At 43.8% G+C, this 26,451-nt stretch overlaps 1 protein-coding gene across 6 annotated transcripts in view; it reads right to left on the bottom strand.

Annotated features, from left to right (window-relative positions):
- The window catches only part of csmd3b (CUB and Sushi multiple domains 3b), a 180,343-nt gene that overhangs the window by 68,976 nt on the left and 84,916 nt on the right, over positions 1-26,451 (bottom strand). For 4 of the 6 annotated variants that reach the window (XM_085900608.1, XM_085900609.1, XM_085900610.1 and 1 more), the window contains exons 7-8: positions 15,234-15,431; positions 476-683 (exon numbers count right to left, since the gene is read on the bottom strand). In XM_085900608.1, coding sequence (XP_085756734.1) covers positions 476-683; positions 15,234-15,431 — 406 coding nt within the window. Of the gene's footprint in view, positions 1-475; positions 684-15,233; positions 15,432-26,451 lie in introns of those variants that run through there. The other 2 variants (XM_085900612.1, XM_085900613.1) reach the window with 2 other exon arrangements.

Raw genomic sequence — 26,451 nt, 5'->3', positions numbered from 1 at the left:
AGACTCCTCCCTTCCTTAGCTTTGGCCCAATTAGACTGCGACCTATCAAATCGGACATCAAATGATCTCACAGCCTTTCTTGCGCATCAAAATAAAGCAAATGTAGTTCCGATATAAATTGTAGTACATTATGCTCTGGTTTCTTGACTAATAAGCGGCTAAATTATTATAATTCCCATGACATTTAGTGGTGCACCTGGTATTTATGCTCAATTGGCATTTGGATTAAAAGGGCCCTGGAAAAACTCTCTTCCCTGTAAGGGGTCCCTGGAGGAGCTCTGCCGTAGGCTATCGCTACCTCACTTTAACGCATGATCATAAATACGGAAAATATCGGTACAGAAAACGTGAATAAATAAACAATCCAATTAAAAACAGTGTTCATCAATTCTCAAGTCTTAACCTTGAAGGAACTCAAATGGACATTTGTCATACAACATCTTGCCATCCAAACAGGATAATGAGCGGAACTCACCAGATGGTTGGGGGCTCTGATCCCTCCACCTCCAGGTAGTCATATTTCTCCTCAGTGTGGAAGTCTGTAAAGACGACAGAGATGGTGTCTCCGGGTTCGGCCAATAGGATCCAAGTACAGTCGGCCTGGTTACCATAGTTGCCGGGGTAACCGGGACTGGTCACCACCCCACTGCCGCCCCGCACAGTGCCCCCACATGTGTCCTCAGCTGTCAATCAAATCAGAGTGACAAATAGAAAAACCTGGGTTAGGGAGAGGAGGAGGAGGGACTGAAGGGCAGACTTTTTTTTTTTTTTCTTTTGACGGGTGGGTCAATTCGGAAAAAAAAATGGAATGGGAAACTGATTTCCACTACACCAAGCAGGCAAGACAGCCCAACGCCCCAGCTTCTCTCTCCCAATACGTGTTGATGTTAAAAATGGAGTTGCCAATTGTTAATGATCAGAAATTAAAGATTTGTGCGAGAGGTTAGGCTGCAGTTCCCGTGGTCGACATTTGACGCCCTCTCTCCTCAATTGGCGACTATTGCCTGATTTGCTGCGTAACAGATAAAGACACATGGATCGGCGCTGTGCACACGGCATAAATTATAAACATATAATTTATACAGAGGACGGGGTTGGAGGGGAAACATCATATGCCATTGGACCTTTTTGCTCCGCTGGGGCATCAGATGTTAGTAGTTTGCAATTGCTGCTTAATTTGGTGCCCCAGTGGAAAAAGATGCAATGTCAAAACCCTTTTCAACTGTGAATATAAATTATAACTGTATAATTTATGAATAGACACAAGACAAATTGGGTCGACAACACATTCTTACAAAGGACACAGACACCGACCGGCAAGTGCAGTTTCCCAGCAGAAACAATCAAGCTTCCAACTGCAATTGCTGATGGGTTCTTTGACAGCGAAGCGCGCCACCCTCCAGGTAGCCGCAGGGGGTGCCGCCTTCAGGGTGGCAACGCCCCGCCCCAAAAAAGCCGAAACACAGTCACCGCATCAGGCATGCACACTCGCACAGTAGACGTGAAGTACGCCACAGAACCAGCCAGGAATAGAAGCGGGGATCTCGGGAGCGAGTCGGTGAAAGCAAAACAAGATGTGTGATGAAAGGAACGGGAAATATTGAAGTCATGTAAAGTAACAAATGTGTTTATTGTTCATGCTGTTTCCATGTTGTTTCCTACCATCAAAGAAGCACCGTAAAAGGTCATGTTTAAAAGGAATTATTTTAAGACAGAACTGTCAATGTCATCCACCCGGGGGGTGTCGCCGTGATAGCCTGGCTGCTTAAGGACAAACATTTGTAAGCTGCCTTCACACCTTTGGCCTCAAAGTCCCTCGAAATAGCTGCGCATAGGTGGGGGAGCGACCTGGCAATTTGCAGAAGGTGAGAAAATGTCTGACACCGGCGCCGTCTCCCGCCGCATTCTGTACGGACATCACTGTGGTTTGTCGAAAGAGGAAGCATCCCCTTAGGTATTGTGTTTGTGTTATCACATACCCGTAGGGCACGCGGGAAATGGCGGAACTGACTTTACCGCTGTGGTTTCATGGCAGAGGCCAACGGAGAGTTCATCTATCAGCAAGCGCGTTTCTTTGCCGCCCGGTTGCACTTTAGTGATATACTCGTGCTGCACACGGCAACCTGGGGAGGCCCAACTTGTGTTTCGGCACCTAAGCATTGACCCGCAAGATGGACTTCTGTGTGTTCACGTGTGTGTCGTTTCAGATCACATCAGCGAGCTACACTTCAGTCCTTTCTTTACCTTTTCCTGCAGTCTAGTAGAATATTTTCCACCCAACGTAAGCTTTAATACAATGTGGACCAATTTTTTTCGACATGCCTTAGCTGGTGCTGTTCATCTGGTCTGCAGAATTCAGAAGAGCTCAGGAATAAATTCTCTACTACATGTGTGTAAACAATTAGGCATCTTCAAAGTGTACAAATACAGTTGCTAACCAAAACAGCAGCACCCGAGTGTCAATAGGCCATGTTTACATCAACGTACATTGATGAGTGCTATTTTTCTGTGCTATATTTCACAGCATTTCTCCATAATCCTTTTCATTTTGTTTTTAAACCTCCCTTTCACCGCTCACATTGCTTAATACGACGGACTTGTACGACAAATGGGGACCCGGTGACCAATGGCCAACAATGAATCCCAGCGGAGATCTTCACACTGGTCTTTTCTTCTCCTCCACTCCTTCTCATGAGGCATTGGTGGCTTTGATCCCTGCTTCTTAACTTGCTTATCCCCGCCTGCGTTTACCATAAACCCCCCGCTGCGCTGTCATCAATATCCCAGTCATCGGCGTATTTCTTCTTTATCCCTCTCCGTCTCGCTGCATGCTTTCCGGAGATCTCCTCCTCTTTGCTCTTCTTGCTGCTGATTGCTTTTAATACTTTTTTTTTACCTCTTCTACCACAACCTCTATAACTCCAGCTCTTGTTTGCATCGAGTGAAATCTCCGATCCCCTCCGGCACACAAATTCCAAAAACACCGCGGGTTCAATCAGCCGCTGTCAGTATGAAGGGATTACGACCCGTCTACATCATATGCTTTTTTTCCCCTTCCTGTTCCCCACTTCAGGCTTCATCCATTCTTCCCTGACTGCTCTTTATCTACATCCAGCCAGCCATCCATCAAGGTCGCCTTCTATAGTGTGTGGTACTGCCCCATGTATAGCCATCAGTCAGTCTCGACCAGTACCGCTTGCTCCCGGGTTTACCTGCTGGGAACAATTAAATGGACTCTATATGTGCAGTGAATTTCTCCATAACAACCCTTTTCATTTTTCTACTTCACCTGACATAAAATGTAATATAACTGCTCACTCGCGTCCCATCTGCAGTTGAGTAAACATCTCAAACGCCTCCAGACACAATTTGTAGAAAGACCACCCCCCACACACCTCCCCATATCATTTTACTTTCCTCCATTTTCAATAACAACGCTTCATAGGTCATTCCTTAACAGTAGCTCGTTGAAGCTTTCCAACATTGCCCATCAGCACTTCCACGAAAGACGTCTGCCTCACTTTCCTCCGAGGGGAATCCATTTCCACTTGGATTGATACTGTGCGAGAAACCTGATGCCATCTGACGCCATCTGGACTTTTACTCCCTCTTCCCAACCAATGCTAATTTCTCTTAGCCCACCTTGGCCTTTTTGTATTACAGTCAGGTTTTGTATTATAGTCAGGTGACTTTTCTAAATACCTATATTTACCCTGGTCAGAGTGTTTTACTGTCAGTCGTCGTCCCTCGCTCGGCGGCTCTACATATAGACCATCAGAAAAAGTGACAACATTGCGTAAATAGAGTCGACACGGTGACCTTCAGTGCCGCCCACCATCTGCCCACAAATCAAGGAGCAGCTGCTGCCTGCCACTCAACTAACTTGCCCGACATTTAGTCCAATTAAGGCAGAAGCGCCATGGAACGCTCCATCATACGGAGGAGATGCCTAACAACGTCCATAATGGATGGCGTTTTTAATTCCGACAGTGCGAGCGTTTGACCCGCGATTACATTCAATTTCCAATCCGCATGTCATTATGCCGCTATAGTTCATTCCCCAACTATTGATATTGTTTAACCCCCTTTTTAAGAACACAATGTCATTGAAGGCTTTTTTTTTTTTTAGAATGAATGACTCAATGACTTTTTAAGGCTCTGTAGGAACCTGAAGTCAAAGTATCTGAGATGCGCCACTTTTGAGGGGTCCCCTGCGTGAAACGGGCCCGTGATTAACACCTCACAGCAAGACACCAACCACCGCCGGAATCTTTTTGTTTTGCGTCTGCACGTTCCTCTCGAGTAAACGATCCGACGAGAGAGACCGCGGTTGACAAATCAATCATTTTGCGTGCGTCCCGACGACGCTTCATTTCTCTCGCCGTCGTTGAGCGAACGCCGCCCCCGTTGCTTTGGAAATTATCTCAGCCAAGAAGAACGATCAGCGGCAGGGGTACAAGTTAAGGGTAAACAAAGCAAAAGAGACAAGACGGTGTCTGTCTAAATCTGGAGCGGGATCAAGATGAATGAATCAAACACCCACTCCGTTTTCTCATTTGGGTGTTGTGAAGAGTTTCTAAATGATCCAGCCTGACGACTAACTCCTCAAAGTTGTGATTGATTGCCTCTCCCGCTCATTCGTTCTACACATCTCCCTTGCTATTATTCACACGCATTTAAGGTGCATTGGCGGATGCGGATGTAACACCACTTTGGCGAGACCCCCGTTATCGGTGAATGTTAAATGTCATCTGCGACATCTAAAACAAATAGCGGCAACCTGGGAGTTGAACGCATCACGGCCCTGACAAAAAAAGGGTCCACGGGTTTACAAGCAGGTAATCAAATTCACATTCTTCTTCATCACAGAAAAAAAACAACTCGAAAAATAAAAATAATAATATTAATAAGACATTATTTTTAATATATGTAATTTGTGTGTGGGGGGGGGTCAACTTTGAATTTCTTCAAACCGACCAGGTGCAAAGTGTCCAGTGAAGGTTATCATAAAAGCAAAATCACACAGACCACCATGTTAATCACCACATGAAGCATTGTGGATTGTTACAAGTAACATCCCCGGGGTCCCATTAACTTTTAGCGCAAGAGAAGAAGAAGGAGAAGAAAGCGTTTGTCGCATCAAAAAAGGTCACGCGCGACAAGAAAGCGCTTAGGAAGAAAAAAAATTAAGACGCCGCGCTGTGAGAAGTGTCACTTGCGTTTCCAACGTGAGAATTTTTAGCAGATTGCTGTCAGCTCTTACAGCCGCCTTAATAAGATGCTGTCACAAAGGATTTGATAGATAAATGCCACACGTCTCACAACGTACAAAAAAAAAACTTTTAATTGTCCATATCCTGGCAATTCCTTCAAGACTACCTCGGGTTTATACAGGCTGTAAGGTGCCATTAAAACACAACAAGCTCACATATAATGCCTAATTTTATTTCATCAGTGCACCCATAAAGATGCGGATAAAAGTCACAATGTGAAATGACTCATTTGTGCTTGGTTAGAGATGGCACTAAAATACCTCCCAGCTTTTCTGGCTACAATTTCCCTCGACTTGTTGATAGATGAAAAGAAGCAATTGAGAAGCTGACATATGTTTCAAGGACTTTGCAATGGTTAAAAGTCCTAACTGAGTGCTTCACCGGTGGACATTGATTGTGGTGGCATTTCCTACAAGGAGGCTATCTTGTAATCCTGTCAAGACTGGGATGAAACGCCACCAGATGATGGACAGAAGAGAGAGTCATCAGAGATGAGAAACCAAAACAAGGTCAACTTTAATATGTCTCGTCCAATTGTTTGTTCACGGGCGAAAATAAAAAGCGGGGGAAGTGACAACCAACCAAAGCGATAAGGCAGCTTTTAATTTTTTTTGTTGCTTTATTTTTTTGACAAGTTTATTGAACCTGACCTATATGGCAGGAAGAAAACAAACTACTTTTAGCATGCTTATTTTATCTTAGATAGATATTTTTTGTATTTATTTTTAAACGAATCCAGGGCAGGGCTCCTATCCTGTCCTACTCTCTCGCATAGTGTTGGTTTCTCACTAAATTTGTGTCTGAAGAGTTTCATCTGCTCTGTCATCTTTCTTGTCATCTGTCTTCATTGACATGAATGTAAAGTCCATTATTCAGGTGATGCCACCACCCCAAAAAATATTATTTTGACTGGTGTATTTTCAATTTGGAATTTAGGAACTCTATAATCTTCTCATTTATGAAAAAATATATCATAATAATAGACTTTTAGGGTTAAACAGCTTGAGCATCCTGATTAATTCATTGCTGCTCCATCTGTTGTGTCCACCGGGGGCAGCATCATGCAGTCATGCATAAACAAAAAGCTTTTCACAACTTCTGTAAGTAACTCCGTAAACTGCTTAGTTGGTTTCTTTTTTGTTTTGTTTTTGCAGAGGACAAAGCATATGGATCTGTTAGTATGGTTAGATTGTGTGTCACCATGTGTTGCTCCAATGTTAGTATTCAATTGTATGTATCTACAATACATGAGATATTAAACTAAATTGCCAAGCTTTTTTTTTCATCTACCAACAAATGTGGGCACATTGATTGGAACTCTGTAATCAAACAAGGCCTGCGTTAATGTTATGTTTCTTTTGCTTTGGTATCTCTCCACTTCAGGAGCGCACACTAACAAAGTCACACTCCATCCTCGTCACTCACGCGTCAACAGAGCCCTTGCGGCAGACCCAAACGCAGAACCTGGCTCCACTCGAAGCTAACTTCCAACCAACGAGGGAGATTCTTTATGACAGGGGAAGAAAAGGGGGGATGATGACGGATGATTTCAAAAGTTGGGGGCTAGAGGCAAGGCAAAACCAATTAGAAGTCACAGTGGAAGCGGGTGGGCGAGCGGGCGGCCCACCGGAGAATGAACGTAAAATAAGACGAATGGATATTGAATAAAGACGATGATCAAGACGGTGATGGAGGGGCGGGAGGATTGTTGGGAAGACAAAAGGTAGATGAGAAGACAGATGAATAACTGAGATGCAGATAGTCACAGTGCAAAAGAGGATTGAAGATTGTTTGAGGAGGTAAATTAAAGATAGCAATCCCAGATGGTCTGCGCTGAGCCGGCTTGTTGTTTACTCGCAGGATGCTTGTTCACAATCCGCAATTGACATAGCGGATGAGAAGGCTAATAAGACGTCTGACGAAGCGAGCGATGACTTAAGCCAAACGAGACAGCTGCGCGCTGTCGTTGACGCCAACACACGAGTCCGTCGCAGAGTTGTGAAGAAGAGATTTGGCATCATGCAACAAACATATACAGTGACGCAAATATGGCTGACACACATCATGAGGTTACTGACCCAAAACGAAATAACTCTTTAAAAAACATGAATAATAGAATCACGCAGTCAGAAGTGCGCTACTTTGGCTTTTCTATCAATTTTTCCCAATTTGTAAACCACCCACCATCTCCTATTCATGTTGTTGAGTCATGACAGAAAGGCCAATTGCATTCATTTTGTTTTCTTTTTTTTAAATTTGTCTCTATTTCCTTGCTGCCTCTCCATTCCTGTAGAGAAAAACAAGCTCATTTTCAACTCGGTGCGCATGCAGAATTTGACCCTGCGTGATCCGTTAGTGTGTTAGCAGCTAGGCCGGCGCGCACGTCAACGAGTTACTGCGCATTTTGAATTATTGATGACGCCAAAGCGGTCCGCTGGGGGGGCAATGCACTTCTAATATTCAATACATGTAAGTTTAAAAATTTAATGGCCTACCAGAGATCAAAATATTTTGACATCCTGCGAATGGACATGAAGCAACCCCTTTTGATATTTTATCACCAATGCATACATTCGAACAGGTTAAAAATAAAGTATAATGATGCAGAGTATGCAGTTTCCACTTAACTAGCCTCCCTTTGCTCGCCACTGACTATTTCCTGGAAATAGAATATCCGAATATTGCAATGCCATGCATAGGTGAACAGCTTGATTGTCTGCCTCCCTGTGGGTGAAGCACTCGTGCACACAAACAAAAGGCTCACCTGCAACAGTGTGTGGTTATTGTTCTCGTGTCACCGTTGCGCCTTCATGCTAGTTGAGCTAAACGTCCAATATAAACAAAAATAGCACGCGTGCGCACTGTTGCTCCTCGGGGAATGTACGTTTGTGAGATTACTTTTATGCCGCATGTGTAGCCGGTCCATGGGAAATGAATATAAATGACTTGAATATATGTGAAAAGAGCACTTGTGCGCCACTTCATTTATTGATGTTCTAGGATGGAAGGAGAAATGTGAAAATAATCAGAAAATGTGCATTCACACACCTGACTGTGTGATGTCAGAGCAGGCCGCGTGGGAATTTAGTGGAAAATCATAGAAAATAGGTGTCTTGGCAAAATATATAAAAATAGACTGGTTCCCCTGCAATTTTGATTTGATCACAAAGTCCACAATGCAGACCTCCGCCAAGCAGAAATTTCAACAAGCGCTTCGTCTTTCGCTTTGACGACTACGTGCGCATTTCCCGTGCAATGCGTCCTACTTAACGGAAATTTCCATCTAATCTGTATAGCGCACGAGCAACATGTCGTCTCACCGCGCTGCCTCGTCTATTTATGCTAAAAAGGGCATTATGCATGCAGATGTAGCGCCACAGCAGTGGTCTCGGCGGTAACCTCCCCCCCCCCCCCCCCATCCTCCCCGAAAAAACAAACAAACACATCCATCATCATTTCCATGACAACTGGGGATAAGGCTGTCAATCAGCCAGGGGTTCCCCTCCCCAGGGCAGGAAAAAGTTTGCATGCTAAAAAAACACGACGACCGTCACGCACACCGAGGTGCATTGAGGTTCATTAACTCAAAACATTCAAATAGTACACTTGTGAAATGTCACTTCCAAAACCGCAATGCATGACACATTGCTCGTTATTGTCATTTAAGAATAATTGAGCGAGATTATCATCAGACACGTCACAAGGTAAATGCTCGGTGGAGCTGTGACCTTGCTTTGCTGATTATTCACTTTTGTATAATTACAAATTTACTGGGAGATGTAAAATGGGACCTGCACTGTCTGAAAGTTTTGCAGCAAAGTTAGGTACAGTTTGAAGACCTGCTTGGTGGTTTGAGTTGAGGTCAGGCTCCTTAGTGGAGGTCAGTCAAATTTAAAGGTGGAATGTGTTTTTTTTTTTTTTTTTTTTTTTTTTTTTTACAACTCTAGCGTTGTCAGACGTCATTTAAAACGTGCAGATAAAAAGTGAGTAGTCACTATTCCATTTTAACGATCTTAAAAAGCTTTTCATGTTGCTCCTACAAAGTCTTCCTCATCTCGCTCCCGGCATGAATCGCAACGCTTCTCTATTTTATATTAAGAATCGAGTTAGCTGCTCCCATTGTTGAAAAGACATTTGTGATTGGACACCACATTTCATTTTTAATGTTCCGCTGATGGAGCAAAACCTAATCTTAAAGCTCCAACTTGCTCCTAAATACAATTTTGTCCCTTAAAGTATGTCATGTTGTCCGTGCACTGCACCGCTTACACACATTTGTATTCACGCAGGACACACATGGGGAAGTGAACATCCTGAATCATTTAGTGACTAAATGAGTCCCTGCTGACTCCAGCAGCGCTACTATACTCCGCTTGAGCTTGCGTTAGTGATTTGGTGTGTGTGTGTGTGAACAAAAATGTGTGTTGTGTCCGCATTGTGGCTCCCCTTTGCAGCGTCAGCATCCCGTCGCGGAGAAAGAGCCATGGCGGTAAACACATTTTTAATTCAATCACATTAGAGTTAAGTAAAGCTCACCTGACATAAGCCTTCTGCACACGCCACCGCCAAAGCCCAATAAAGTCCACCGACTGAAACTTTTTTTTCCCACTGACACGGTGATGTCATAAGTCAAATGCAAGATCCTGATAAATTTGTCAAAAACTTGCATAACAACAAACAGCATATACAACGAGACATTTCTACAAATGATTATGCCTTGTTTATTTTGAATTAAATCCACCCACTAATCCAACAGCACCTGACATTAAAATCGAGATACTGATTTCAAAATCCTCATTAGACATAACATGTTTTTTAAGTCATTTAAAAAAATAATAAAACAGTCTTCCTCGCCCACTGAAGATCAAAACCTTGTCTAGTGTAAAGGTAGTGCTTTGGCGCCTTCTTGTGGAGGGGAACTACTATGCTGAAGTCAGGTGTGGAGCTTCAAGTTAGTCTGCTTTGATCAATTAGGTATTCTGCATGATTATATTTCGGAAGTCAATATTTTTGTCAAAACACAATGACATTTGTTGACAGTAAATGAGACTTCAGGTCATATTTGGACTTATTACTTTTGTGTCACAGTAGAAGCGAGCACAACTTGGACCCGAATGCTACTCCTATGATTTTATGCAACAGGAAATTAATTTGTGTTTAATTAAGTTGAAAAGTTTCGTAGTGAAGCGACGGTGATTTGGACTGTATCAGGCGGAGCATCAGGTGACGTCGCGCTCCAGTTAAAGCAGCCGAGCCGTCCCCATCATTGTAGCGCGCAATTGTGCTCTTTTACAAGCTTGTCACCACGTGCACCTCCATAAATAGACAAACGAGCGGGTCGTATCAATAAATGAAGAGCGTTTTAGCACAGCCTGCCTTCCAGTGCGATTACGCTAAAAACACCCTTAATTGGTTGTCGCCTTCACTCTGGCGCTTGCTACTGTGTAAATATGATTGCCTTTATTGGCAAAATGTGTTTGTTTCAGATTATTGATTGTCCATCCAGCATGTCTTCTTTTTAAAAACAAATTGAGTTCTACAAGCTGCATATTTGTGATTGAATAGAAATGAGGGAGTCGAGGCTTTTTCTTTGGGGGGGGGGGACTTAAGCATTATTTTTTTTCAAACACCATTACAGCCTTGAGGCCCGTACAAACAATTGTTAAACAGATGCAAACAGGCAACTCTACAAGAATCTAGGGAAAATAATTGGAGACATTAGAAGTCTGGCTTGCAGGTCATGTGGCTGTCAACTGTGCAGCAACAACAAGGAATATTGAATTGACAGAAAGTGAATGAAGGTGAATGACGATGAGCAGGGGACCCGGGATAGAGCCCTGGAGCACACCTGGATGAAACCCTTTCTTACTACTTTCCTTTTAGCCAGAGCTTTAATGCAATCTTGTTATTAAGATGGCACTTCTAACATAATTAGCGATACAAAAAGTACTTCAACATTACCTGTTGGTCATTTAAAAGTTTTACAATTCATAATTACTTAATGGGTGAATGAATTTTAAAAGCCTGCTCAAATTGACTGTTATGTTCACCTTCCAAGGGCCCAACATTCAAATACGGCGGGGCTTAAGCTCATCCTTATCCCTCCCTCCTCCGATTGTTAAGGCTGCATCCGTTTCCCCAGTAATGAGAGACGAGAACATTAGAGGGGATGAACTATGAAATGAAATATGTGGCTTGCGTGTGTGTGTGTGTGTGTGTGTGTGTGTGTGTGTGTGTGTGTGTGTGTGTGTGTGTGTGTGTGTGTGTGTGTGTGTGTGTGTGTGTAGAGTAGGAAGCAGTGAGCAGGTCTGCAGGAGAGAGATAAGACCACTTCAAGTGTCACTACAAGACACTACATTGATCTGCGGGAGACGAGGCAAGAAGACGGAGGGGCGGGGAGGGCCAGGCGGGTAAGGAAGGGACTGTGATTAGTGTGAATAATGGACTTCTAAACACAATTCCACATGCACTTAAATTGTTCTTATAAATGAACTCGGCTCGCTATCTACCTGCCACATAAATAAAACCATTTGCAAAATTCCAGCAGGGGAGGAAAGGAGTCAGGATATCATAATGTTTACGCCGAGAATATACGACAAGTGAGTTCAAACGGAAGAATTAGCTCATGTTATTGCCGTATTTCTGCGTAAAAGCAGCTGGCTGTCTGTTAAGTGGGAGGCCTTTATGAATATTCAACAGTGTGAACAGGATATTATAATGTATGTCTCGTTAAACAGGAATTGAAAATCAGATAAAAGGGACTATTACGGAGAGACGCAGTAAAGCGAGAAGAAGCGAGGCGGACTTGGGGGGAGCTAATATATCGCGTACCTCGTTCAAACATAATGGACACGTGTCATAATTGATGGACTTGGGTATGTAGCGACTGTGTGTGTTGGGTATTCGTGTGTGTGTGAGCTCCAGATGTCTGCTCGGTAGGTTGAGTGTGCTCGTCTACTCCAGCCGCTTGACTCAGCAGAGTTTTACATCCACAAGGAGGCAAGGCAATAATTAGACTACTTAAAAGCTTGTGCATATACCAAACAGGGTTAGCCCAGAGTGGCAGCATTTTGTGTGAAATAGTCAGAAAATCCTTTTCGATTTTATTAATAAAGTGGTACCTCATGCACATAAGTCACTCCTCACCGCCTCCCTCACCTGCTGGGCCAATGGCGGTATTAATTGAAAACGAAAGGCGGAGCCATGGGGTGCATGGAACCCTGAGTCTAATTTAAGAAATAATTTTACCCGTGGAGGTGGTAGTCCATCACTCGGTAGGAGATTTGTAATATTTTCTAATAGATTTTCTTCTGTATTCTGCTAATTCTTGATCATTAACTTGCAAATAATGGCATTGATTTTCCATTCAGTCCAAGTGATGGTATAGCACCTGTTTTCTTTTTTTTCCTTCGCTCCATCAAGCAACAAGTGCGGATGATTGCATGCCCTTTACAGGATTATTCGGATCGACATCCCTTTTTTTAATTTTTGCACCAGAATAGCCACAGACAAAAAGTGAGTGAGTGATGTAGCATCTAAAGTGCGTTCAGGAATTTCAAAGCCATAGCCCATCGACTTCCCCGACCACCTTTATTTAATACACCATTGTAGTCTGTTATTGTAAGGGTAAAAAAAAAAAAAAAACACAGACGAAGCAGCAGGCTGCAAGCGTCCGTTTGATGAACAGGTTGTGTGAAAGGAATCCAGCTGCTGCACATCATCTCATTAGTAGCCGCCGCCATAGCAACCCGCATCAGCAGCCAGAACCAAAGCCGCGGACTTTACAGAGCGGCCCGGCCTTTGTGTGCCGACTGAGAAGCACTAAAGCAGACATTAAGAGTATAATAGTCATGAGCTCAGATAAATATTAAGGACACTTTTGAAGGTGTTTTCTCCCCATACAAATAGGTACAATGATCCAAGTAAAAATATGTATCTGATCTCATTGAAAAACTGACGGATATTAAAAACATGTACGTTGACGAATTATCTTTAATATTTCATTCTTTGTGCTTATTGCTGTAGGATGGCATCAAAGCACTAGGAACTCCTCCCCGCACTTCAACAAAGTTCCTTGAGCCCAAAACAACCTTTCAATTGGCTCCAAATTAAAGAGTGAGCTGCCATCCAAGCGTGCACAAAACAAATATGCTCAAATGATTCATTCTAAAACGGATTACCCGAGTTTCACTGCTCATAACTTGAATTAAGTATGACAAAATTTGTGTGTGTGGGGGGGAGGAAAGGCTGCAGCCTGCTGCCCCGCGTTCACGGTGCTATCTTAACCCCTCTTAGCCTCGCTGACAAGAGTGACAGAGACATTACTAATCCGCCAGTGACAAGTGGCTTTTCCTGCTTCCCAGCATCCCCCTTCCCCTCCACTCACCATTTTCTATCATCATGCAGAGCGGTGGAAAAGGTTACAATATTATTGCTAATCGGCTGCGTAAATCAATACTGAGATCATGTGTCTTTAATAGAACATTAAATTATATGAAGTTAGTTAGTTAGTTCTTCACCTTGGTATCGGTTACCGGTATCGGCTGACGTGGTGGAAACCCGATGCATTGAAATAAGGCTGGTATTGGCCCGATGCATGAATACAAATAGAAAGTCATCCATTTTGTTTTGAGGCGGCAAATTAACACACCCCATGCTCTAAATTGTCCAAGTGAATTTGAGTGTCATTTGTTGTTTGTCTGCGTGAATTCTAACGAGTCCTGAGTGCATCCCGCCTCTCGCTCCAAATCAGCCCTGACCTTAATGAGGACCAGCGTTATAGAACACAGATATAGATAATTGAGAGTGAATGTTCCCTATTAGACAAAACGCCAATGAACTCTTTTACCCTTCTCAGCCAATCTTAGATTTCTTCAATTACCAAAGGTAAAATGGCGGCTGTATGGAAGACGCAATGCGAGTCCAAGCCATTCTGCCACCAGCGACGTCTCTGGCGCGGCTTCCATTTTGGTTTCTTTGATCATGTTGGCAACCACGCGCACCCCCCCTCAGGACCCCCCGCTATTGCCGAGACTTGCACCGCGTCTCCGTGATTGACACCCACTGTGTTCTTCATATGAATCCGAGCAATTAACGGACTCATTTCCAGGATAGGAGGGAAGAGGGGGCGTCAAAAGTCAAAACATGAATCCGTTTCACGCTGCGATTCTTTCGCAAAAGCCACGTTTGAGTCGCGTTTGTGGCGAGGGGCTGTCTGGTGAGTCATGGGGAGTATTTGGTTTGACGTCTGCCTCTCAGTCATCACCAGTCACTTTTTATCACATTCTAACGAGGTTGTGTTTGTGTGCCACCGTCGTTTTGTGTTGACAAAACTTGCTAGTGAGGTGGCGCAGCATGAGTCCAGGAAGTGATATATGCCTTCTATTTGGTTTTTGGGGGTTGGTTGTTGACTCATTTAATCCAAAACAACATCTAATGAAAGTGCAGATACTAGTATGGTACCTCGATTTTGTACATGCTACGTTTATATTATGGTCCAGTTTCTAGAAAGCTTGAAGTTAAAACAACATTTTTGCTTTGGGAGTTGAGATTTTTAAGGGTCTAGGAGTTTGGGGATCATGGTTATGTTTAGAGATTAGGTCTTCATGTTCAGGACTAGATAGGAGAATAGGGGTCGGGACATAGGGTCAACGGTTGGGATTAAGGGTTTATATTTTGGGATGATCCATAGTTGGGGGTTGAGGCAAGAATTTAAGGGTTAGGCTTGATGCTTGGGTGTCCAAGGTTCGTTGGAGATTCAATGTTGGATGGGGTTCAAATTAGGGGGTGGGAATAGTGTATATGGTCCAAAAGATGGATTTGTGACATGATGAACAAAGAACGCAACAACATTCCGAGATCCCTTCGCTCACACATACGCATGCACATGCATGTGCCAGGCCTTTCTCCTCAAAACATTCAGTGAAGCTACAGCACATCAAGCGGCGGCACGGCATGTACCTCGACATATGGGAGCGGGGAAGTCCCACACGGCAGTGTTCCCGGCATTGAGCACACAGGTGAGCGTGGCGTGGCCATCCAGGACGTAGCCGGACACGCAAGCGTAACGCACGCTGTCCCCCACGGCAAAGCGCCCGCCGCCGCTTAGCACCGCTTTTGGCGGGACGCCGGGGTTCCCGCAGGATGTACTGTGCAGCTCTGTGGGCGGAGAACAGAAGAGAGGGGGGTCAGTCGGGTTAACCGTGCGGAGCGTCACTACAGCTGCAAATTTATGATCATAGAAAAGCACAATGCATCCCATCGGAGCGCTTATAGATTTCAATTAGCGAGTGGTTGATGACTGGAGTGGAACTCCGAGGAGTGCGAAGCTTTATTTCACTCCGAAAGGCAAAACTAACGGGCATTTTGTTTTTTCTGAAAATATTGGTCCTGGTCCAGTTTTCCATATCCACATTGAAACATTTGCAGTCCGCTACAACTTGACTGAAAAAGCTTCAATAAGTTGTCACTGAATTCCTAAATTCTTATTTCTTAACAGCGAGAGTCGCACAAGACTATGTTAAGCAATTCTAAATCAAGATTACAATGCTAAGTAGCGATTTAGCTTGATTGTTTTGATGAACGCCATGCGTGAGGCCCCGTGGGAAGCCAGACTTTCACACAATGCCAACGGGAGACGAGGCCCGTGAAGTCGAGCAGATGTTTGCCTCCGTGCGCCGTCGTCTCTGCCAGCACAGACCGTCGCGTCCTGCGAGAGCATTTGCGTGCTCTCCGGTCGTGGCGGGCAGATGCCAAGAAACACTATTCAACTTTTTTTTAGAATCAGACGCCGAGGAAAGCGCGGTCGCTGGGACGGAACGGAACTGACTCGTCTTCCGCTTCCTTGACAAGTTTTTCAGCTCTGTCAAGGTGCAGGACATGTTGAAAGAAAAACGGTCTCCTGAGAGCAGGCACCATTATGAAAAGCGGGATCCCTCGGCGCAAGTCAAAGATGTCAGATGTCATCAAGATGGGGGGGGGGGGGAAGAAACTGTTTCCAGATAAACAACTATGGGTTGCGCAATGCAGGCTGTATATATATATATATATATATATATATATATACAGTAATCCCTCCTACTTCGCGGCTTCAACTATCGCGGCTTCGCTATATCGCGGGTTTTCAAAAATGCGGAAATGAATTATTTTATCGCAGAAATTTCATCATTTCACGAGGTTTCGCGGCCACTTGAGTTTCTTCATTTTCCTTTAATAATGATAGCTTACGTTTAAAAGTGAAATGAATAAATTAAAGAGTCAGTACAGTATACTTTATCGTCACATGTGACTTCAGGGCGTTCTCGCTGTTGTATATTTTGGACTAACTCATGTTCCGTAGTGGGAAAACCCCGGATGTGGGAGGGGGAGCTTCGGGGACGTTCAGTGTCGCGATGTACGGCCAGTGAACTGACTGTGATGAAAGGAATAAAGCAGTACCCATCACGTCGTTGTCCGAACCATGCTTGCTACATCAGAACCTGGAAAATAGTAAAGATATAACACTCTCCACCGGCGGTGGCCTTCATCTGGACATAGCAATACACTGTTAGTCTCGTCGCTAAGGCATGAATGCGGAGCGCACAGTCCATTGATATGAAAGTCCCCTAGCAGCGAGCTGGTTGATGTCAGCGATAAAAATAGAATATCTTCCAAGAATAGCTCAAAAAAATCTAGTTTCTATTTCGCGGAAATTCCCATTTCGCGGTTGGGTCTGGAACGTAACCCCCGCGAAGTAGGAGGGATCACTGTATATATATATATATATATATATATATATATATATATATATATATATATATATATATATATATATTCCCCAAAACTCCAAATTAGATGGAAATGATTAGCTGCAGCCATGCTGCCTTTAAAGTTAATGACTTTTCTCCCTCAAGATGAATTTGCCCATGTGCATATGTTGCTGGCAGATGTGTACTGTATACACATTTACTCTATATGTGAATGGGAGAGCGAGAGGTGGGAGCAGAGCATGCTCCGAGCCATAAAGCAGGATGCTGATGGGAGACCGGGGACCGGCTCTGCTCTTCCAGTTTCCGCGTGATTGATACAAGGATGAAAGCGTGCAGACAGATAGGATTTAGGGAGGTTTGGAGGGGGGAGGATGATTGAGGGGCGGCTGGGAAGGAGGAAAGAAAGGAGGATGATCGCCGAGACTGGTTAAGGGCAACTATGTTGCCAACGTTAACCTCATACCTGCTAGCCCCAGCCACTACGTCAAAGTCAAGTTACTACCCTACGTAAAGCGAAAACTTGTATCCTATTGTGTTAAGGCTTTTTCATCATTCCATACATCGTTTTTATTGGAGTTCAGATATCCTAATGAGGCCCTCTTGCTATAAATGTTTTGTTCTTTATTATTAATGCCTATGTCAATGGTTAATCACTCTGTAACAGATGTTTAATTACATGCTAATAGATGTAAATACAGGGAACCCCCGCCGAGGAGCCGGTGGGCGGCGACGATTGATCGCTATCACGCCAATTAACGACTTCTAGATCGCTCATTTAACTCTGAGACGCCTCGCTATTGTTGCCGGAGAAACGCTCATCACTCGCCGTGAGACGTCCCTCTTTCTTTCTTTCTTTCTTTCTTTCTTTCTCGAAAAAAGCTTCCTCGATATGAATAGCATCCATTACTCGGCTAATGAGGGCCGCGGCGCTTAAAACTTTTTTTGGGGGGAAAGGAGAAAACGAGGACATAATTGACTTAATGGCGGGATAAATCTGCCTCCAAACGAGTCTCGGCTCCAGACGAACCAGTAAAAAACAGAAAGGAAATGAACATACTTTTATGTCATTAGTTCGCTTCCCGGTAGAGTCTTTTTGCGGGAACGCCTTCGCTGAGGACCCCCGGTTTATCTCAACACACATAGAAAGGCAGGGTCATCCATCATTGTGGCGGCCCCACCGTGATTGGACGTCGGGTTGTGACCTGCCGGCCTATTGATTGTGTACCTCGTGGCGTGTGGATGCCCGCTGCGCTTTGTCGTCCTATCACAGACACATTTAATACAACGCGCACACATGATATTGCCACGTTGCTTTCATCACTTTTTCATCCCGGCTTCCTTTGAATTACATTCCCTCGTTCCAATCGTTTGCTCTACCCGATTGCATGTGAACCCTCGCTTTATTGCTCTTCATCTTTTATGCCCTCTATCGTGTGTAATTTTTAAATCAATACTTTTGAGGGGGTGTTTACATTTTGACCTTGTGGTAAGTTTGAATTGAGAGTTGAGCATCTTTAGTTCAGAGGTGGAGCTATAATAAATGACAACTTGCAGCAGTAGCTAGTCGCCGTTGCGTGCATTGCTGCTCCATGTGTCTTCCAGTAGCTTGTCTATGGACTTTCCCATTATATGTTAGCATTAGGCTAATGAACATTTATCTATATTGTAACCTAGCAGACCTGGGCAGCAACAGCATGTGGCGGCACAATGTGGTCAAATAACAATCGCGTAAAATTCCGCAACAAAGGCTGACTATTTTACATTGTGAAAGTAAAGTTGTCTTTGATCGGCCTGCCCGAGTTTGCCGACATTTCATAGTTCCATCACGACACTCGATTGGGTCGCCAGCGGTCGTGCCAGACTCTCGCCGGTTTACTGCCGGGCGCCCTCAATTATTTATCCTCACCTTTTCTTCCTCCCTAATTACTCGATCCGTCTTTCCATCTCTGCCTCGCTCTTTCTCACCCCTTGCGCCTCCCCCCTTTGGTCCGCCATAACGATCATTCCGGTCTCATTCGCTTCATTACAAGCTGCTGCTTTTTATGGCCCATCTGTAGACTGATCTGCATTCGTCGCACGCACGCAGATACGGAGAGGCCGGCCGGCCGGGATACAGTCATCTAACCTCCACTCCGGGAAGCATTTACCTGGAATTTTATTTCTCCCTCGATAAGCAATTACAGTTACGGCTAGAAAAAAAAAAATACTAATAATAATAAAGGAATGATGGAAGAACCGTCAGACGCTTTTATGCTTTTACTGAAATGGATGACACACACACAAAAAAAATGTCTGTCAGCACCATCTTGGATTAAAGAGGAGCCATCTTTGTTTTTCTACCTTAACAGAACAGCTCAAGGAGTGCACAAAAGATACATACGATGGATGAATCTGGCAAAAATAACATTCAAAGGCATTTTCCGTGAAAAATCTTTCAAATTTGGAGAGATATTCACATGAGGAGCGGTCCTCTTCTCGCTCAGTCTTTGACTCAATCTTTGCATGAGAAAAAACATCCAGTGGATTCTCTAGAACAAAAATCTTTGCGATTTTTATGTCTTCAAAACGTTAGCAGTTATTTTGCAATGTTGTCAAATGTTTAAGGCTCATGCTCCAAACCCGGCAGAAAACTTCAATATATTTCCATTTCCACTCCAGAGGCCTGTCCCTCCTATCGCCCCCGAGAACCTTCACGCTCTTCTCATCCCACCATGCATCAAGTTCAAAGTAGTCCTCCTCACTTTCAAAGGCTTCCCAAAGCACCTGACCCCTTCCTCCTGCTCCGCCACTGGAGGTGTACAAATACGTCGCAGTCTTTACATTTTCTTGTAAACTGCGCAAAATTGTACGAGTTCCCATATGGAAATATGAGGTGTCTATAAAATGACTTTAAGTGTGAATAGCTGAGTGACATCCATCGATGATATAAAGTAATCCCACCTCTTTTGTTTCAATATACATCCATCTAAAACCGATTGAAAAGATCCATCAGAAAGCTTTTTTTTCTTCCCTTTCAGATGATTCATGCGCTCAGCTGTAATATTTGTGCGATATTAGCAGTATTGACAGCGGGAGGACGTCTGTCTGCCTTCACTTTTAATAACGTATCCGCTGAGCTGTCTGTCATTCAGACGTGCGCTCGGAAGCAAATTCTTTTTCTTTTGATGGCGGCTGAAAGCACGCATACATAAATATACGGCCGTGCACATAAACACACATGCCATGAGATAATGGTATGATTGAATGTGTGGCTTTGAAATTGGATCATAAATGTGGCCATGAGCCAGTTGCTGTTTAACAAAAATATGGAATTCGACACATCCACAAAAGCATGGTCAAAGTAAGCAGTTTAAAGATGATCATGCTGGGGAAATGTCAAACAAAAGAGTGACAAGTCCACAGATCCACATTACATATTTTCATCCATGGCGGTACAGTTCTGCTTAAGCTCCATATAAGTTTTGGAAAAGCTGCAACGTCAGCAACTTACTTTCACTCAACATCCCAGCGCAACCTCACAAGGACAGTGATGAACATCTCTAATAAAGCAACGGTCCCAGCCACTTCAGCGCCGGTGTGATTAAAAGCAATTAACATTATTTATGGAGGCATCAACAGCGGGGGGGGGGGGGGGGGGGGGGCAATTGCATCCGACTACATCTGGCAGCCATGAAGATGCATTTTTTTCAGAACTAGCGTGTTGCTAATGCTCGAGGAGATCAAACGCTACAGGACTGGGAAGCAACGTCTCGCTGGATCTTTATTACGCAGCAAATGCACGTTCATCCCTGCAGTGAGGGGGAGTCTGGCTTTATAGCATCCATGCCTTCACGTTATTCGTGTGCCGTGTGAACAATTAGACACGGGGTTAGCTGAGAAGTTGGTAAGCAACTCCAGGCCATTTCAGCTCCATTCTGGGCAACCAGATAAAGAGCAGGTTAGTGCTGAGCCTACTGCAAAAAGCCTTGCTACATAAAAGGCTAAAAGGAATTTTAAAAAAGGGGCATGTTGCTGTTTTCAGTCAGGTCGACACAATTTAAGGGCATTGTGGTCTTTTGAAGACCTTGCTAAGCTTTGATTCATTTTCTCCATTGCAACTTATTCATTCACTATTAAAGGGAAAGTCAAAAAATGTCATATGTTAAATGCACTCCCACTAGTCTAAAAACATTATTCTGATTCCTGGAATATACTGTGCTGCAAAATAACCAATTTAAAAAATACACACGGTAAACTGAAAAATGCCATGGCTGTGATGTCACAAGGCGCATCTAATAGCTAGCGACTTTGGAAGAACAAAAGGCTAACCAGCGCGAAATACATAATAATTCACGGTTGGCTGCTAAGCAACCAATTCCAAATATGGGTTAGTTAGTTCGTCCACCAGTGGAAGGCAGTCATGGGGAAAAAAAAAATATTACCGTGACAATCCTTCCTCTAATGCACTGAATTGTTTTACTAGTGAGGACGAGATATCAATATTGAATCACTGCTCAGAGGGCAGTGACAACAAAAGAGCATTCTTCACCTTGGCGTGAATTAAAACTCGCCTTGTGCACTCGTGAATATCAGGCACGGGTATTAATTAAAAGGCGAGAAATGCTAATTGGCTCGATCAATAACGGCTCGTTAGGCCCAGAGGGACGGAGCCGGCGTCCAATAGGAAATCGTTTTGTGCAAGACATGCGCACGCACACACACGCACGCACGCACTTTGAAATTGGTGCCATCTGGAAAGACGGCGTCACCTCGCATAGTGAAAGCAGAGGCGGACGGGGTTAGCCAAGGCAGATCGAAAGCTACAGTATGTCCTGAAAATTGAATCGATATCCATTAAGAGACTCAACAGCACAGTGAAGCGGAGAGGCTGAGAGAAAGGGATTTCCAAAAAAAGATCAGATGCCATATGTGACATTGAACAGAGCTGAGTAAATGAATGCGGCCCTCCAGAGCTGATCGATAGCGCGCAACACTTCTTCGCTCGCTGAACACACGTGCACACGCATATGCGCTTTCTTCTTTTGTCTTTCAATGTCTTCTTCGCTTTTAGTGTCAAGGCTTCATCGTCACTATTACGTTCAGTGCCGTGGAGAAGATGCTCTGTAGCTTAACCTTGAGCTGGTCAAAGTGAGCCTCATAGTATCTTCGCCTTGGGACAATGAGAAGGTGGAACTTTTGTCTAAATACGATAACCGTGTTAGATTCACTCTGCAGACTAACAATACCTTGTCCAATCCAAAAGGTCTGTTGAAGAACTGATCCACCCAGTCACAGTAGATGTTCCGCATGACAACAGTTGCCTTGCCAATGGTGACTCTGATGTCTCTGTCTTATCTTCCAAGGTAGACCAAATGAGTCCGCCTCCACTGACCGTGACTGGTATTCTGGCACTGGCGTTGATCTTCATGATCTTCTTTGTATTGATCCACAGCCTTGTCTCTACTGATGTTCTTATCTCGCCTCTGGTAGAGGCTATCTGAGTGCAAAGTCAAGGGCATCCAGTTGTGTTCCATTCCTGTTCATCCCTGTGGTGGTCTTCATGTTCCAGGAAGAATCAGATTGGTGACCGTGGACAACCTGGGCTGACTGTTTGACCTCAACTACTCTGCACTGCTATTGGTAGAACTAGATGAGGTAGATGTTTCTATATAGTCCAAGTCCTCTTGGTTTAGCTTCATTTTCTTCTCCAATGTAATTCTTCACATTGTCCAGACCATGAATCCATTGTAGGTCTTGAGATCTCATGAGATGAGCTTCATCTGTCTCCCAGTTGAAATTTCAGCTACCATTTACAAATTTGGAACATACACCTTGAACTTTATGACCTTTCCTGTAATTCTCATGCCAAGAACTGACATAGTGTCTCTCAGCTTGACGTGAATGCGGTAATGAACATTGATGCCCCTAGGGGTCGCCAGAGGGGGGCTTTTTCCTTCTTTTTTAAAGCCTCCCTTTCAGCAGCCACTTCAGACGGATCTTTGACTTGTCCTCAAAGAAAGTGACAGCAAGTGTGTTGACGTAGGAGTGGAAGCCTGCGCAAGGTTAATGCTGCTAAGTGATGGATGAATTTTTAAGTAGTACGCCGTGTACACGTAAGGGGCAGTGGGGACACGCCCGGCATGTGTGCTGTCTTTGCAAAAATCTCTTCCACTGGTGAAGACTTTCTCGAAAGTTCTAGTACTGGTTTGAAGCAAATGGGAGGAGTTTGCAAATGGGATTTATAGTATGTTACCATTTACGTCATTTATGTTAGGACCTGCAATGGAATTTTAGCAGAGCAGCCTTCAAATTGTGATCACATAATGTCTTGGTGGCTCATTAGCTCAAATATACTATTTGAAATGACTGCAGCACGTAACCATTGCATGTGACGATTGTGTTTGTTAGAAGACCACGCATACTGCATCTGCTTCTTGCAACTATTGTTTTCCTGTGGTTAACACCCCATTATACAACTTACCCTGGCACTATCTATTAAAGTAGGGCGGCAATTTGAGGAAACATGCTATATGTTTTTTTGCGCTAACACCATCAGTGCATGCGTTGCTTGGCTAGCTTTAGTATGCGCGTGTCAATCTGTGTGGGTATCTAATAGGCGCGCTTACTGCAGTGTGACTTATTAAATCCGACGTCACGCCAACCTCCCCGGAGAGCTGAGTGGCAAATACAAGCATTACATGCAAACACACGCTCGTCAAAACTTCAAACATTACGTTCATAGATGGAAATTAAAAGCTTGGATATATGGCTGAATTTGGCATCAACGAATCATTTTCAAGTCGACTATGATTCCCAGACAAAAAGGAGTCAGGTGAGGTCAATATATCATCTGGCGCACATCAAACTTCTTTTGTGCCACTCGCTACACTTTAATTAAAATACCACCGATAACCACGTTTTGGGACATTTTTTGTCAGGCTCAAAGAAATTAGATATTGGTCATTGTTTTGGCGATGAGACTTCATCAGTGTCCTGTCAAGTCAAGATTCATTTACTGAGGATATTATTACATCGTCACACGGACACCCTGTCATTGGCCGGACTTTTTATGATGTAATAATACACCATTGAGCAACGTCTGTTAATAGTTGCACGACAATTAATAATCCTTAAAACAATAGCAATCCAGTTGGCGCAAGTCGAAGGTGTACTTTCCACCTGGACGGATTAACCTGGGAAATATGCGGCGTACATGTATTTCCGTTCCGGACACACGCCTCCGCATTCAAATCCAGGGCTTTACACCTCCCCCTTTTTGTCTCCGGGGACAGTGCTGACATTTTCTCCCTCATTTGAAATGCATGACCCGAGCCACGCTAGTGTACATGTGCACAGCCCTTATGCGTATTTGCTGGTGTGCCGCATGTAACAGTGTGTGTGTGTGTGGGGGGGGGGATAAGGGATGAGAGAAATAGATGTGAAACAAGTAGGGGGGGGGGGGGGGGGGATAAAACAAAACGTGTCTCCTGTGGTGGCAAAACATATGTTAGGTCTAAAATTGCCACACACATACAGAAAAACATGTTTAGGTATTTACATCAGTTAAACACCCATTCCCAATGTGAGAAAACATCATTTAGACAAAAGCAGTGCGTTGGCACCGCCAGTAGTGCCTTGTAGGCATTTATCATATTACGAGATGGGGCACTGTACTCGGATGACAGTTAATAATGTTAAAAGTCAAATTAAGACTATCTCCAGAGTTAATGAAGGTTTTATGATCGGCCACAGTAACTCTAAGCACACTTGAAAGGTCACAGGTCATCTACATGATAGCGTATGCATCACCTTTGTTCATCAGCCGCATAGGATCACATTTACTTTTTATAATTAACACAGAAGGTCAAGTATGGCGGCAAAGCAGGGCTACATGTTTAATTACAGAAAGCTTGCCGCCATAGATGACTTTTTATTCACCGGTAGTGTTTCTTTCGTCCCAATTTTTTTAGCCCAATTTTTGGCTGACTGTTCCGTTTCATCTTCTTGAGAAAAGAAAAGCTCCTTTGAATGGGATGTGCATCTTAAGCCCAAGCTGAATATTAAACAGTCAAAAGTCCACAATGGCAACATCAGACATGTTTGCTTTTTTTCCTTTTTGGTGGGTAAACAAAAACAGGCTCCCTGTCAGTGAAAAGGCCACATCCATTACATGACTGAGTGCCTTTGTCAGCTCACACTCCAGCGGTGTCACTACAACTGATATTGCGACTTGATCACGCTTGCACGAGGAGCATGACAACACTTAAAATTACACACCCAGTATGCTTTTAAATCTTGGTGATATTTGGAGTTCCAGGTAGCATCTCACAATTGTTTTCATTTGACTATTCAACATCTAGGAAGTTTATGATGTCATTTATTAAACTTTGATTTTTCATTCAAAACGTTTTTTGCTTGACTTGTTTTTGGTTTAGCATTATTTATTTCATCGGCAAATACGCAGCCGGTCCTATTGACTATTTAAACAAACCAAACAGATGGGTTGGATTTCCTGTTTTTGAGTTTCTAATTCTCCTATTGAGTTCTCAAACTTACAACTTCAGTCAATTTAATTGTGATTCGCAAAGAGCTGAAAATATCCCGTCACCAAAACAGAGGGCGAGTGCTCATTATAACTTTCAATCATTCAAAACTAGGGATGCTTATTGGGCATAATAATGAACAAATTTAGTCCAAATAACACAACCAAAACAAAATTAGCAATTCCGAACATTCCCACATGATCTGACTTTTGATCCAACCAAGATGGAACACCCAAAGCAGGCGTCCTGGCCGCCCTGGCACGTGATCAGAACGCGGCCACCGCCATTCTAAATGGACTTAAGTGAACAATGTGAAAGAAAAGAGCGGAAACAAAAAGAATAATTATTCAACATGGTGTCCGCGCGATCATCTGTGATTCCTTCTCATCAGCACAATATCAAACCGCCTCTGACATGATGCTAAATAATACATCAGTCCCTTTCTCTCACACACACACACACACACACACACACACACACACACACACACACACACACACACACACACACACACACACACACACACACACACACACACACACACACACACACACACACACACACACACACACACACACACACACACACACACACACACACACACACACACACACACACACACATACATACAAATGCAGCGTGCATGTGTGCTGCCCCATGAATTAATGATAGTCTGGCGGTCTTCACAGGGAAAAGTGCGGGTGTGGAGATATCCCACAATGACATCAAAGCAAGAAAATCTCATTCTTAATCTGAAATTCCATGCATTGGAAGAGAGCATCGAGGAATCTTCCACACGATAACATTCCCCGGGAGTTCACATGATCACGTCTTCCACCTTGTTTAGATAGTTGCATCATCCCGACACGTTTTACGCTAACTTCCACATCAAAGTTCTTCCGAATCTAA

The sequence above is a fragment of the Syngnathus leptorhynchus genome, chromosome 20 (genome assembly GCF_054491065.1).
Source record: "Syngnathus leptorhynchus isolate UIUO chromosome 20, UIUO_Slep, whole genome shotgun sequence".
NCBI classification, from domain to species: domain Eukaryota; kingdom Metazoa; phylum Chordata; class Actinopteri; order Syngnathiformes; family Syngnathidae; genus Syngnathus; species Syngnathus leptorhynchus.
Note: the sequence above shows the minus strand (reverse complement) of the source record. Positions and strands in the feature narration are given on the sequence as shown.